The 15,837-nt window shown below is 42.0% G+C and overlaps 1 protein-coding gene across 5 annotated transcripts in view; it reads left to right on the plus strand.

Annotated features, from left to right (window-relative positions):
- erbin (erbb2 interacting protein) overlaps positions 1-15,837 on the plus strand; it is a 234,481-nt gene that overhangs the window by 145,951 nt on the left and 72,693 nt on the right. For all 5 annotated transcript variants that reach the window (XM_073048160.1, XM_073048164.1, XM_073048161.1 and 2 more), the window contains 2 exons: positions 12,589-12,652; positions 14,108-14,182. In XM_073048160.1, the coding sequence (XP_072904261.1) occupies positions 12,589-12,652; positions 14,108-14,182 (139 nt within the window). The remainder of the gene's footprint in view (positions 1-12,588; positions 12,653-14,107; positions 14,183-15,837) is intronic.

Below are 15,837 nucleotides of genomic sequence, written 5' to 3' on the forward strand. Positions count from 1 at the left end.
CGGGAAGTGTAGACAGTGGTGTGCCACCTTCACTAATGAGCATTGCGGGTCCACAAAGATAAAGATGTTTTATATTTGTACATCAATTTTAAAAAATTAAGGGTTAACCAAGACTTCTGGTGTATATTATAGTCCAAAATGCAAAATCATGTTTTATGAGTAATACTAACCAGAGGCATGAACAAAATTAGTTGTTATTTTTAGCAACAATTCTGCTTTTACTTCTTGGAAAGAATTAGATTTCAACTTTAACCATTCCTGATGCTTTCTGATCATGTGATGAATTTTAAAATGAGAATTTGTTTTCTCGTAGTGTCTCTCTCACCCCAGCCATGCTGTTTCCAACAGCTATTTTGAAAGCCTTTCACAATTAAGATACCAGTTAGTTGAAATTAAGTGTCCCAGTGCAAATACTTGGGTGCTTGAGGCTGTGGTCTCCAGGATCATCAAAGTGTACATTGTGAAACAAAGTCATCTTGAATTTCTGTATCAGTCTCTTGAGTGAAGTAGGTAAGGCATGGCAGTGGGAGCACTCAATGCCAGCATCTGTTTGAAAATATGACATCAGTGTGAGGGAGACTGATGCCTATTTTCCGATGAGTTTCAGTTTTGTGTTGTCTGCAAAGATGAGGCATGGCGAAGTAGTTCCAAGTGAGTGACATGTGCATCCAGTGTCATCAGGGAAGTTGTGCATAATTCCAGAGACTTGGACAACCTCATCCATGGGAAATCGTGCCTACTGTGGCACCTTAAGCCTTCGGTTTTGGTGCTGGAGTGGCAGCTGGAGCTATTGAGCCTGTGAAGATGAAGAATTCATTGATAGCACATAAGACCATTTGACATATAGGGGCAGAGTGAGTCTATTCAGCCCATTGAGTCTACTCCACCATTCCATCATGGCTGCCTTCACCCTGTAACCTTTGACACACTTACCAATAAAGAACCTAGCAACCTACTGTTTGAATATATCCAATGACTTGGCCTCCACAGCCATCTGTGGCAATACATTCCACAGATTCACCATCTTCTGGCTGAAGAAATTACTCCCCCTCTCTTGTTTTGAGATGTTCATGTGTTCTGATGCTCTGTCCTCTGGCCCGAGACTCTCTCGCTATTGGAAACATCTTCTCCATGTCCACTCTCTATCTAGGCCTTTGAATATTTAACAGGTTTCATTGAGATCCTCCTTAATGCTTCTAAACTCCAGCAGGCACAGGCTCAGAATCAAAGGCTCCTCATACGTTAACTTTTCATTCCTGAACCTCCTGTGGACTTTCTCCAATGCCAGTGCACCCTTTCTTCAATAAGGGGCCGAAAACTGCTCAGAATACTCCAAGTGTGGTCTGACCAATGACTTCATAAAGCCTCTGCCTCACATTTAGGAAAGCTGTTATAGTGTGGCAGAGAGTGCACAGAGAGATCTAGAGTGGGTTACTGCCAAATAGCCCGAAAATCAGAGTCCATTGCAAACAGTTTCTTTCCTTTTGGAGAATGGTGAGTGTGAAGGTTCCTCAAGGCTCAGCTACACAAGAGGGAAGGAAAAAAGGGAGTAAAATAGTGACAATATTATGCATTTGTTAGGGAGATAGACAGGTGCTTCTCTGGGCAAAGACATGTTGAAGAGCATTCTGAAACAGGGTAAAGAACCATAAGTTTGGCCTACATTTCTGGTAGGGGGTTGTTGAGCAGATTTTAGGGAGTTAAGGCAGTATTCCAAATAGTAGCAATATGCCAATTAATTCTAATGCCATATTAATCCATTGTTTGGAGTTTGTACTTTCTCCTTCTGACCATAGTTACCAGGTGGGCACTGTGGTTGGTATGGGCTCGTTGAACCAAAGAACTGCATTGTTGCTGTGTGGCTACACAGCAACAATGCTGGAGTTTGTGGAGAATGTTAGTTATCTAAACTAGTGAAGGTTTTAAATAGCAGAGGGGATAGGTAATTAGTGGTGGTGAGGGGAGATGTAACTTACCAGCTGGAAGGCAAGAGTGATTAAGCTGATTTCTAATGAATTTCCAAGATGTGCAAGTTATTGGCACCTGTATACTGTTTGCGGGTATGACTGAACCTTTTTGGCCATTTTGTCTTTGTTAGTACCCTGAGAAAGTGGTGGTGGTACTGCCTTGAACTGATGCAATCCTCCGGGGGCATCTGCTCTGTTATAAGCCACTTGACAATGAGGGGATGGAGGTACATTTTCAAGTTGGCATGGCATGTGAATTGGCGGGGGGGTGCGGCAGTGGAATCCAAGTCACACTCATGATATTTGTAATCCATTCAATGGCAGTATAGTTCAGTTTAAATTGGTATTTCAGATCATGATTATTTTACCTTTGTTGTCTTCCATTTATTAGCCCCCCCCCCAACCAAAATCTCTCAGCAACTCACTGTTAATTTATACAGTGCTAACTAAATGTGTGCATTTCAGATTAACATAGCCCACCTCCCAGCCGTTAATTTTCTCCTGTTCCTTTGGGGCAGACTGTCCCTAGAGCCACAAACTGAAAATTCATGGCATAAGTTTCTGGAAGGTTAATTCCCACGTTTGTGCTTTTTTTTGGTAAACTGTTGCTACTCACAAATTAAATGGAGATACCGGTAGTTAAAAATAGAAACAAGTGACTGAAACCAGCTGTGAACCCATCCATTTGGAAATTTGCTCCTGAAGTGAACAGTTGTTCTACATTGGTAATATTCTAGACAACAGTTAATGTGTTTAAAAAAAAAAGAGAGAGAGGAAAGGGGCATTTTTAGCAGATTACATAGCTATGACTTTGGTTGCGAGCGTTACACATATGGAAGGCCTGGTAATCCTAGACATTTCCAGAGGGAACTTGGCCAATATGATTGACCAACAGCTATGCCTTAAATTTTGAACAGAAATGATATATTCTGTTCCACAGAAGATGTTTTTTTTTTGGGTTCAGTGGCAAAGTTTGACAGCAATAAAAATAGTGCACTTGTGGTTGACAGAACAATTCTATTGTAACCATTAGGTTTGCAGGAAGTGCTCATCTTTTCAAAGATGGTGAACAAGTGACAGTTGCCTTGAGAATTTTCTGTATGTGCGTAGTGTAATAACTTTGACCTAAAAAGCTCAAAGGAACATTGGGTGAATGTTTTAAAACATTAACCATAGCACAGTACAGGCCCTTTGGCCCATAATGATGTGCTGCCCTCTTAACCTACCTTTAGATCAATCTAACCCTCTCTCCTACAAAGCCCCCTCCCCATTTTTCTATCATCCTTGTGCTTGTCTAAGAGTCTCTTAAATATCCCTAATGTATCTGCCTCTACCACTACCCTGGCACTGCATTCCATGCACTCACCTACCTCTTTGCAAAAGGAACTTATCTTTGACCTACCAGGCCCCACCCCCCTCATACTTCCGTTCAGACACCCTAAAATTAGGCCGCCTTGTATTAGCTGCTTCCTGTGGGAAAAGTCTCTGGCTATCCATCCTCTTGATCTATGCCTCTTATCATCTTGGACACCTCGATCAAGGTGCCTCTTGTCCTCCTTCACTCCAAAGAGAAAAGCCCTGGCACTCAATCTACCCTTGTAAGGCAAACTCACTATTCCAGACAGCATCCTGGTAATCTCGTCAGTTCCCTCTCTAAAGCTCCTGCACATCCTTCCTATATTGAGATGACCAGAAATGAACACAATATTCCCTGTGTGGTCTAACCATAGTTTTATGGTGGCTTTTGTAATTAAACAAGCAAGCTTTTCTTTTGTGAAAGCTTTATTCAAATGGCTCCTGTTGACATTCCAACTCCAGCATTTTCTGGTTTCTTCTTCCTTAAGATGTATACAGTCGGCCCTCCTTATCCGCGGGGGATTGGTTCCGGGACCCCCCATGAATAACAAAATTCGCGAATGCTCAAGTCCCTTATTTAACATGTATCAGTGCGGTGTTCTGTAGGACCCAGCGGAACCCCAGACTTTATTTAACGTCTCCGTGCAGTGGACATTAGGACCTGGCGGTTCAGCTCTGAATCCACAGTCTTTCTGTTCACGAAAGTAATCACGATCGCAATTAAAAATAAGGTGGAAGTAATAACACGATTGGAAACAGGTGAAACGCCATCGGCCATTGGAAAAGCGTTAGGCTACAGTCGGTCAACAATCAGAACAATTTTAATGGAGAATGTGAAAGGCTCTGCCCCGATGAAAGCTACAATTATTACTAAGCAACGCAGTGGTTAAATTATTGAAATACGTATGTTTCTTAAGTGTTTTATATGCATAGAAAGGTAAAATATGTACTATATACTAAGAAAAACGTTTGACTAACTGACGCTAAATAATACCGGATGTACCTGTTCCGACTTAAAGATGGACTCAGGAATGGAACTCATTCATAACCCGGGGACTGCCTGTACTTTTAAGTCATTTCTAGATTACTTATAATACCTAATACAATGTAAATGCTATGTAAATAGTTGTTATACTGTATTGTTTAGGGAATAATGACAAGAAAAAAATAGTCTGTACATGCTCAAGCAACAAGTGCTGGAGAGAGAACTTCCGGGTTTTCCTGATCCGCGGTTGGTTGAATCCACGCATGCAGAATCCGTGGATATGGAAGGCCGACCGTACTGCATTGTAGGGACAGTGTCTACTATCTGGATGGTTAGTTGGCAGGTTTCATTCAAGTAAGAGCTTGGGACAAATGTGGTACGACAATATAAATAAAAACCATTGCTGTGATTTCCTCTGTACACCCGCGTCCCAGCTGTCCCTTCATCTTTCAAAGGTCTAAAACTAAACAAATGCTTAGCATCACCGTTTTTTGTAAAACCCAGATTTTATATAGTAAATGTGTAGTAGCTCTGAATGGGAGAGCACATGTTCTGCTGACATACAACTGTTCAAGACTTCAAGGATTGGAGCGAGGACCGTACTACAAATTTATAGCAAAGAAAGCAATCCACTTTGACTGTGGTGCCTTTTCTGAACATATCAAATCTATTTGGTTTATCTTGTTTCCTTGTACTTGGTCTGTGGATTTTGGGGCAAAAGTGCTGAATCAGATATCTGGGTGTCTATGACGGACAGCTCTCAGTAAGTACACTCCTTACACACACGCACTTACACACACATTGCCTGGTCATTCTGCTGTCATTGCGCTGAGTGTGTGCGTCTCAATGGCTTCCTGGTATGTTCTCATAATGGGCCGTAATCGAGCTGATTTACTCTGGTTGGCTTTATGATGCCTTTCCCACCATGCACGGCAGAATATGCCATTTCTTCCGTAATGGGGATGTGTTGATGTTGTTTGTATGCTGTATTTAAGGTTAATGCTTTTGTTTATTTTGTAATAAGATTGTATCTATGTTGTGGAGTGCATCATATTCTAACTTTGTAGGCAGTGTTTTAGAGGGAGGGTGGATCAGGGAAGGCTGATCACTTTCAGCAGGAGAGAGAGATTGGGGCTGCCAGGAGCTCTCGCTGGCCCAGTACAAGTATGGAACCACTATTGTGTTTTCTGGTAGATGCCTTTTTGTAAATATTGACAGTTTCTGTAATTTTTTTTTGTAAGTTTGATTTTGACACACCTAATATACACACAGTGCTAGCAACTCCAGCCATTTTTTTTTCCCCTCTTTGGTCATAACCCAAGTATTTAACAATGCTTCAGCTTTTTGCTGCCTTTGGAGCAGAGTTTCAAGCACTCACTTGGGTGAAACAAAATCCCTGCCAGTCCTTTTTACTGGCTAGCTTCAATCTATGTCCTCTTGTTCTTGGCCCACTGTGCTGTATGCTTGGATTTAACATGAGCACTGTAGAGGTTTAATCCTTTACACTGTACAGATGTGAAGTTTTGATACACTTGCTCTGACAGTGGCTTTTTCTTCTGCCAGTAAACAGCTGGGCATCATTTTTGGGTTGGTCTTTGTTTAACTTCCAAGATCAGATGTTGTATGGGCTCTAAGATGCAATCAGTTTAAAGACTGAAGAAAGTGTATGCTTAAAATTAAATTATTTTTCAAGCTTGTGGAAATGAAGTGTGGGCAAGTGACTTTGCACAGAAAAATTAGTGTTGAGCCAGCAATTGAGCTTTTCCTGCCCTTCAAAATCGTTGCGAGGCTCTTTCTCTATCGCAGAGTGCAATATATGCTGATACTGAAGTATATTCAAGGTTGAGAAAACTTCCTAGATGATTAGGGAATTCAAGGTTGTGGGTTTCAGACGTGAAAATGGAGCAGGGTCAGTGAGCAGGGCAGCCAGTACCTTCAGGAATAGTAGAGTAGGTTTGAGGGGCTGTAGGATCTATTGCTGTTAATGTTCGCATGTTTGTTTTGCAAGTTGTAAATGGACATCTGGGACTTGTGACCTAGTCTATCAAATGTTCTGTTGATCCATCGGTGAAGAATTGAGGGTTGAACTGGGAAAGGCTGAACCAAACAGATGGAGGCTTAAATGTGCAGTTAAATAGTGTTGAAAGTTAAATGAAGAGTGAATTAATAATCGGTTTAAAAGAAGGCAGGGGAAGAAAGAATAAGTTTAATGATATGAAGCAATCTATTTTGGTCTGCCACACAGCTGCTTGTCCTATTTACCCAGATCCCAGGTTCACATCTTACAGCATCTTGTACACAAGCATGTGGAAATCAAATGAGCAATTTTAATGTAAGGCAGGTGCTAATTGTTCACTTGAATGTACTATCAGCTGCAGTAAAATTACTTCGACACACAAAATACTGGAGGGAACCCATCGGGTCAGGCAGCATCTATGGAAATGAATAAACAGTTGACACCAGCTCCATAGCAAAGAAAGCCCAGCAGCGTCTCTACTTTCTGCAAAGGCTGAGGAAAGTCCATCTCCCACCCCCATCCTCATCACATTCTACAGGGGTTGTATTGAGAGCATCCTGAGCAGCTGCATCACTGCCTGGTTCAGAAATTGCACCACCTCAGATCACAAGACCCTGCAGCGGATAGTGAGGTCAGCTGACAAAATCATCAGGGTCTCTCTTCCAGCCATCACAGACATTTACACTACACGCTGCATCCACAAAGCAAACAGCATTATGAAGGACCCCATGCACCCCTCATACAATCTCTTCTCCCTCCTGCCATCTGGGAAAAAGCTCCAAAGCATTCGGGCTCTTACGACCAGACTATGGAACAGTTTCTTCCCCCAAGCTATCAGACTCCTCAATACCCAAAGCCTGAACTGACACCTTGCCCTACTGTCCTGTTCATTATTTATTGTAAATGCCTGCACTTTTTTTGTGCACTTTATGCAGTCCTGGGTAGGTCTGTAGTCTAGTGTAGCTTTCTCTGTTTTTTTAATTATTACGTAGTTCAGTCTAGTTTTTTGTACTGTGTCATGTAACACCATGGTCCTGAAAAACATCGTCTCATTTTTACTATGTACTGTACCTGCAGTTATGGTCGAAATGACAATAAAAGTGACTTGACGATGTTTCGGTCCAAGACGGTCCATCCGTACTGGAAAGGAAGGGGAAGATGCCAGAATAAAGAGGTGGGCGGGGGGAGGGGAAGGAGGACAAGCTAGGTGATAGGTGAAGCCAGGTGTGGGGTGGGGAGGGGATGAAGTAAGAGCTGTATGGTGATGAGTGGAAAAGGCAAAGGGCTGGAGAAGGAGGAATCTGATAGGATAGGAGAGGAGAGTGGGGTCATGGGAGAACGGGAAGGAGGAGGAGCACCAGGGGAAGCTGAAAAGCAGGTGAGAGGAGGCCAGGGTGGAGAAATGAAGAGGGGGGGAGGGAATGATCAGAAGTTGGAGAAATCTGACTTCTTGGCCTTAGGTTGGAGGCTACTTAGGTGAGATATGAGGGGTAGGTAGTCCAGCCAGAGAGTGACCTCACCATGGCAGAAGAGGAGGCCATGGACCAACATGTTGAAACAGGAATGATGATGGGAGTTGAAGTGGTTTGCCACTTGGGACATTCCACTTTTTCCATGTGGAGCGCAGGTGCTCAACAAAGTGGCCCCCTAAATTACGTTGAGTCTAACCAGTGTAGAGGAGGCCTCTTTAGAAGCACTGGCTACTACAGATAACCCCAGCAGACTTGCAGGGGAAGTGTTGCCTCACCTGGAAGGACTGTTTGGGGCCCTGAATGGTGGTGAGGAAGGAGGTGAATGGGCATGTGTAGCACTTGGTTCCGCTTGCGGAGATAAGTGATAGGAGGAAGATGAGTGGGGAGGGTTGAACAGGCGAGGGAGTCACGGAGGGAGAGATCGCTGCAGATAGTGGAGAGTGGGTGAGGGGGGAGGTAAAGATGTGTTTGGCAGGGCCCTGTTGAAGATGACAGAAGTTGCACAGAATGATGTGTTGGATGTGGAAGCTCAGAGGGCGGTAGGTGAGAACAATGCTGCAGTTCCCCAATAACAAAACTATCTGCAGCAACTCTAAGAATAAAACTTCACACCTTGTAGGTCAACTCTGTAAGGCAGGAAGGATGGCTGACTGTGACTCAGGCATGCAGCATCTCTTTTAAACAAATACTTAGACTGAAATGGATAAGCTCTAGTTGTATGAATACCAGAGTCTACAACCACTAATCAAGTATCAGAGCTTCACATCACTTGACATTCTGAACGATGAAGCAGTAGGCGGCTTGTCATTCACAGTAAGCTAAAGATAAGGCAGTGCACCTCTGATAACAGTTCATGCATAACCATGCTCTGCCTTTGCCTGACATTAGTGTATGGTTTGCTGTCAGTGGTGGGTAATGGCCTCGCTATTGTCTTGCCAGTGAATTTTCACTGTTACGAATGTGCCACAGCTCTGAGGGGCCGAAGGGTGCGGGGTAGCCCCCTCCTTTGTGAGAATCACAAGATCACTATTAAGTCAGTTCAGGAGACACAGGAAATGAGAGAAAGACATGCAGAATCCACAAAGAGTTGGAATGTGTCCTGGCCTCCGAAAGGCGGACCCATTGATAATGGCTATTGTCTCTTGGAGACGGACTTGTGTATTGCATCCTGTACTATGCATCGAAACCCCAGGCAATGAACTGAGGGGGAGGTTGGTGGAGGGATTGCATCATCCCAACCTGACTGACACCTGAGACCCTGTGAGTCAGGATAAAAAGAGGGTCTGTGGGAACAGCCCCTCAGACGCACCAGAAGAAACGCTAACGATCCCGTAATAGCAAAAACCAGTGGAAGGCCACGTGCGTCCTTTTCTGTTTGCCCCAGAATCGGTGGGCCCTGTACCACGGCAGAACGGTTTTTAGCTAACAACGGGGAAATCAACTCCCAACGACTCTCGAAGGATTGACATCATAAAAGGAATGGGCAAGTTTTAAACCCGTCTTTCTCTCCAACCCAAAAGCTGCAGCTTGAATGAACTGAGTGACTTTTATATTTCCATCGGACAAAACATTATCCCCTAGACAACGATAGAGCTATTTCTTATTCATTACTATTAGACCCGCGCTTTTAGATTTAGTATTGACGACGTATATTATCTGTATGTTTGCCTTGATATTATTTTGTGTATTTTTATCAATAAATACTGTTAAAAAATAGTACCATCAGACTTCAACAGACCTCTCTATCTTTGCTGGTAAGTGACCCAGTTACGGGGTACGTAACAATTGGGGTTCTTGTCTCAGGATTTGACACCAAATTGGGAGGCCAGTGAATCGGGCTTGTAAGTCCAAACTTGGATCTGGTTACGCGGGTAGCCAGACGGGAAACCAGCAAAGATGGACGTGGGTGAAAACCCGACTCTGGAGGCGCTAGAGGCGGCCACCAAATCAGACTTGATAAATTTGGCGAAGGGCAATAACTCAGTATTATATTGGGAAGAATGTGTTTGCAGCTGAGGTATTGGAAAATATCCCTGAAAAGGTACCAGCTAGTGGGACGGCTCAGTTAGAGTTGGAGAAATTAAGGTTGGAACATGCAATTAAGTTAAAGCAGCTGGAAGTAGCCGAGAGAGAGAGAGAGAGAAAGAGAGGGAAAGGGCCGAGAGAGAAAGGGAGCATGCGCTCCAGCTAAAGGAGTTAGAGGTGAAACGGGAGCAGGAAAGAGCTGAGAAACAGAGAGCACAAAATTCAGTTAAAACAGCTGGAAGCAGCTGAGAAGGAGAGGGAGGCAGAGAAACAGAGGAAACATGACTTGGAGATGGAGAAGTTAAGGCAAGAGCAACGAGTTCAGGGGTCAGACCGAGAAGAGCGGTTTAATGTTAGTCGGGAGTTGAGGTTAGTAAATCCGTTCGAGGAGATGGATGTTGATAGTTATTTCTTGCTTTTTGAAAAGGTGGCAGTGAATCAGAAGTGGCCCAGAGATCAGTGGGTGGCGTTGTTACAAAGTGTGTTAAAAGGGAAGGCACAGCGGGCATATACGGCGTTGTCCATGGAGGAGGAAGAGGAGGAGAGTTATGACAAAGTAAAGGCGGCCATTCTCCGGAGTTATGAGTTAGTACCTGAAGCATATAGACAAAAGTTCAGAAATCTAAAGAAAGGGTGGAATCAGACGTATACCGAGTTTGCCTATGAGAAGGGTGTGCTCTTGGACCGTTGGTGCACAGCAGAGATAGTGGAAGAGGATTATTGGCATCTCAGGGAGTTAATTCTGATTGAGGTATTTAAAGGTTGTGTTTCAGAGGATATCCGGATGTATTTGAATGAGAAGCCGAATAAGTCCATCTCAGAATTTGCTAGGTTCGCAGATGAATATGCCCTAACCCACAAGACAAAGTTTTCCTCGAATAAAACTTCCCAGAGAGACCGTGGGAACGATTGAGAAAGCCCGCCGGCTGAGGCAGAGGTCCCGCCAGGAGCTAGTGGTAAGATTGAGGGGGAAAGGCAAGACGGCCAGAGATTTCCGGGCTTGACCTGTTTTAATTGTGGAAAGGGGGGGCATATTGCATCTAGGTGCTTTGCTCCGAAGAAAGAGACAGGAAAAGGGAAAGCAGCAGTCCCTATCGGATGTGCCGTGGTAATCAGTAAATCGACAAGAGAGCCCCGGGTAGACAGAGTACGAGAAGGGTCTGATACTTGTATGTAAAACGGAACCGTGTCTGTGAGGGAGGGAGGCACCCCAGTTCCAGTACGGATCTGGAGAGACACGGGGGGAACTATCATTGATCAGCAGTAAGGTATTAGATTTTGGTCGCAAGATGGGAATGGTAGCTGTGAAAGGTTTTTTAGCTAACAACGGTTTTTAGCTAACAACGGGGAAATCAACTCCCAATGACTCTCGAAGGATTGACATCATAAAAGGAATGGGCGAGTTTTAACCCGTCTTTCTCTCCAACCCAAAAGCTGCAGCTTGAATGAACTGAGTGACTTTTATATTTCCATCGGACAAAACATTATCCCCTAGACAACGATAGAGCTATTTCTTATTCATTACTATTAGACCCGCGCTTTTAGATTTGGTATTGACGACGTATATTATCTGTATGTTTGCCTTGATATTATTTTGTGTATTTTTATCAATAAATACTGTTAAAAAATAGTACCGTCAGACTTCAACGGACCTCTCTATCTTTGCTGGTAAGTGACCCAGTTATGGGGTACGTAACATCACCTATTATAGTTAGTCATTACTAAGTTAAGATTTACCCTGGTATGCTACAGCATGGTTTGAACTATTCATCAGGATGAACTGTTGCAGATAACGTTTTATTTTTCTGTCCGTATGAACAGTGAAGCACGGTAGTTATCGACATTCATCATGGCTTGCCTTATGAATCAGGGAACTTCTATTCTTGCTGTGTGTGCACAACTTTTAAAATTCATAAATACAGTTTAATAACTACAATATTTGAACCTTGTGATCTGTTTAAAATTTCTACTTAATGGTAATAGCAAAATAAAATAATCACTACCTGGTAAATGAATTGAAAGGAAAAACTGCAATGGTTGTTTGTGTAAAGTAGGTATCCTTAAGTCATAAGAGCAGAACTAGGCCATTTGGCCCATCAAGTCTGCTCTGCTATTCCATTATGGCTGATTTGTTATCCCCCTCAACCCCTGCCTGCTTCTCATAACCTTTGACACCCTTACAAATCAAGAACCTATCAACTTCTGATTTAAATATACCCAATGACTTGGCCTCCACAGCGGCTGTAATAATAAATTCTACAAACTCCACTCACTGGCTAAAGAAATTCCTCCTCATCTCTGTTTTGAAGGGACGTTTCTTTATTCTGAGGCTGTGCCCTCTGGTCCTATACACACCATATCCACTCATCAATATTCAACAGGTCTCAGTGAGATCCTCCCCCATTCTTCTAAATCCACTTACATTGCTCATCGTCATAATCAATTGATACTTGGGGAAAACTGTACCTTCAATAGGATGGAGTTTAAAGTGATTTCAGGTCCAGATTCATTTGATATACATTGAAACACAGTGAAATGTGTTGTTTGCTTTAACAACCAAGGATGTGCTGAAGGCAGCCCACAAGCGTTGCCCCACATTCTGGCACCAACATGGCATACTCACAATGTTTGGCAGAACAATTCTCACATCTGTCTCTCTGAACCTAATATATTTGGAATCAAAATATCCAAAACCCATGTCAGTGCTTAACCGTTTGTTTTGCCTCATTTCTCATTCTCTTACCTGTTGATTCTTGATCTTTCCAGAACCATGAGCAGACTGACCCAGCTGGAGAGATTAGATTTGGGAAGCAATGACTTCACAGATGTGGTAAGGAGTTCAAGTGCACTTGTTACTGTTTTTTAAAAAACAAAATCAGTGGGTTCTTGCATTTGGTAATGTGGGGAGTATTTTCAAGAGTATCACAGCAGAATTAATTGAAATTGTAGAATAACTGATCAGAAAAAAGATTCCGTACTACAGAGCGCACCTGATTAAAAGCCGCAGGCTCTAATTTTAGAAAGAAAATCAATTTTGTACTTGTACAAGCCGCACCGGATTTTAAGCCGCAGGTGTCCCACGTTGTAATATGAGATATTTACACAGAAAGATATTACACGTGAGGATTTTTTAACTTTTAATTAAATCCGTATGGTAACATAAACAAATACATATTGCAAATGCTTTTTTTCGAACCGTGCCTGTAACACAGCTACTTTTAAATATACATACGTATCGGTAACACACAAATTACGTTGCGTATACTTTTTTACTGAACAGTACACGAACAACATTCCAATATCTCCTAACGACTGGTAAAAAAATATATACTGCAGCCTACCAGGAAAAGTTATTGATCGCCTTTAACTTAAAAGCAGTGTTCTCGCGCGGGTCTAATGCGCTCACCCCCACCTTTCCGTGTATCGCAAACCGGTATTTTCCCACAAGACGCGGCGAAACCGGATGTGACGTCATAGCATCCCGGGATGTAGTACAGAAAACAAATATACTTAAAACACTTCTAACTTTAACTAGAAAATACTAACAAATGAATTACTAAGCGAAAATATTATAAACTAAGTAACTGCCGTAAAGGCAGCACAATGCTTTTCTTCGAGTGTTTTCCATGTTGATGAGGGTGAGTACAAATGACTGATTTACAATAATTTAATTGTGAAAGTGCGCTTGATTTATCGTACAATTTCATTGGACCTCTGTGAACTACTCATCAATTTTATTGGTCTACTGTTACGAGGCAAAATGTTTTTGGCGGCATGAAAAAAAACCATGCATTAGCCGCGGCTTATAATCTGGCATCTACGGTAAGTTGAATTTTTGACAGTAAAGAATTTGGCTGTGCTGGAAAAAAAGCCATTTGTAAACAGTAGACTTAATTTTCTAAATAGTATACAGCTTTAATAAAATTATCGGCCAGGGTGAATTCTGTAACTACCTTTACATTGAAATTGTCTGAAGGTTTTCTTAGAAGTTAAACAGTTATATAATCTTTAAAATGATTCATTCAAGGGCCATGATTACCAAATCATCATATTTATCTTTGACATACTGGTTTTAGGTGAAGTGCAAGTTCTAAAATATATTAATTTCATTTGCCACTTGGTATTTTTCAACTACTTTTCACCAGAATTGTCCTCCAAAAGCAAAAAGGTTTAGTTCAGTGAGTAGATATTGAGGTAGGTAAATGTCTGACGTGTTTAAAAATCACCTCATGCGTGTGGAATTCTTTTTATGAAATGTCACTTTCAATGTCCTATTCCCTTTTAGCCTGAAGTGTTGGAACAACTAAGTGGACTGAAGGAGTTATGGATGGATGGCAATAGACTTGCAGTGCTCCCTGGGGTATGTGTGTGGCAGCAATTGATATACACTAATGTATCAACTTAATGATTAAGATGTTTCAATCTATTTGAGGTTTAATTGGCAGGCCATTAAAATTTAGGTTTTGATTGCAAACATCTGGTCCATTTTGAAGAATATTCATTTAACTATGCTTCTTAATGCTTCTGCCAATGAGTAAAAATGAATGTATAATCAAATGCAGGATGAGATTTTCAAATGTATGTCGGGCTCTGCATTCTTTCAGGAGCATTAAGGAATTACGTTTCTATTAATTGCAAACCTGATGAATAAATCTCAAATCTGCTTTCAATTTTCTAAACCTAAAATGACTAAGCTACCACATTGCAGCATGAAAATGTGGTATTGACTGACTCTTAAAAAGTAACCGAAGAGTTTTATTCTTTTAAAAATTTGCAAGAAGAAATAATACTTTGGTAGTTTCTTAGTGCACTGATTTTTATCTTGTTGATGTTCTTTGCTGTAGTTAATGGTGTTTATGTGAAGGTCTCCTCATAATTGGGGGCCCAGACAAAATCAGTTTTGGAATGTTGCTTTTCCTTTGAGCCTTGTCCGGAGCAGCATGACAAAGGGAGTATATCATGGGGTCATCTGACAGAGCTTGTGGTCAGCATCAGACGCTGTTGACCTAAGCAATTAAATTCAAACCTGACATGCCTCTGTGTGCAGTGGTTTGGTGGGGGGGAGCTGTGGGGAGATACCTGTGAGCCAGAACACAAATTGAAAATTGTCGATTTCAGTTGACAATTGGCATGTCCTCCTGTCCATATGGGGCCACACCATATTTTATGTGGGCACCATGTGGACTGGAGGACAGTCTGATTTTTCAAATGAAATTTATTTGTCAGAATGTCTGATTCATTTCAAAAATTCTGGGTTGCTTGGCAGACAGCAGCAGCAATAATGTACTTCTTGATGCAGCCATGTGCATTCAATTAGGGAGGATGAGGGTGAGAAGGGAAAATGTTTGTCCCTTTGACTTCTCACTGCTGCCAGCACTGAAACTCTAGTGGTAGACTGCTATGAAGAGAGCCACATGAAGAAAATTACTGTCTGAAAAGCTACACTGCCAATACCAGTCTCAGATGATCTCTCACCATTGCATTGGGCTATTTATCTTTCACTCTGAGGTTTAGATCTTAATACACCTTGAAAAAATTACACCTTCAGATTACTAAGGTTGTAGCCTCTTTTGATAGCTGTATTTCCTGAATATGGTGCACTGCAGGTGCTGATAACTGTGCTCTGGTTATCAGGTACTCTTTATTAATATACTAAAAATAACATCAGTGAGAAGTGCATTAGTTGCGGTAAATCCAATAAGGTTTTCTTTTCAGTTTTCATTCTGAATCTATTTTTATTAATTGTGCAGTCTTTGCTTATTCATATGTGAACATTTACTGCCACACTGTCCAGTTTAATTTGCACTCAAGATCAACTACCGTAGATTCCGGACTACAGAGCGCACCTGATTAAAAGCCGCTGGCTCTAATTTTAGAAATAAAATCAATTTTTTAATTGTACAGGCCGCACCGGATTTCCGGCGCACCGGATTTTCGGCCGCAGGTGTCCCACGTTGTAATATGAGATATTTACACAGAAAGATATTACACGTGTTGGGCTTCAAATTCTGCCCT

This window comes from Hemitrygon akajei, chromosome 6 (genome assembly GCF_048418815.1).
Source record: "Hemitrygon akajei chromosome 6, sHemAka1.3, whole genome shotgun sequence".
NCBI classification, from domain to species: Eukaryota; Metazoa; Chordata; class Chondrichthyes; order Myliobatiformes; family Dasyatidae; genus Hemitrygon; species Hemitrygon akajei.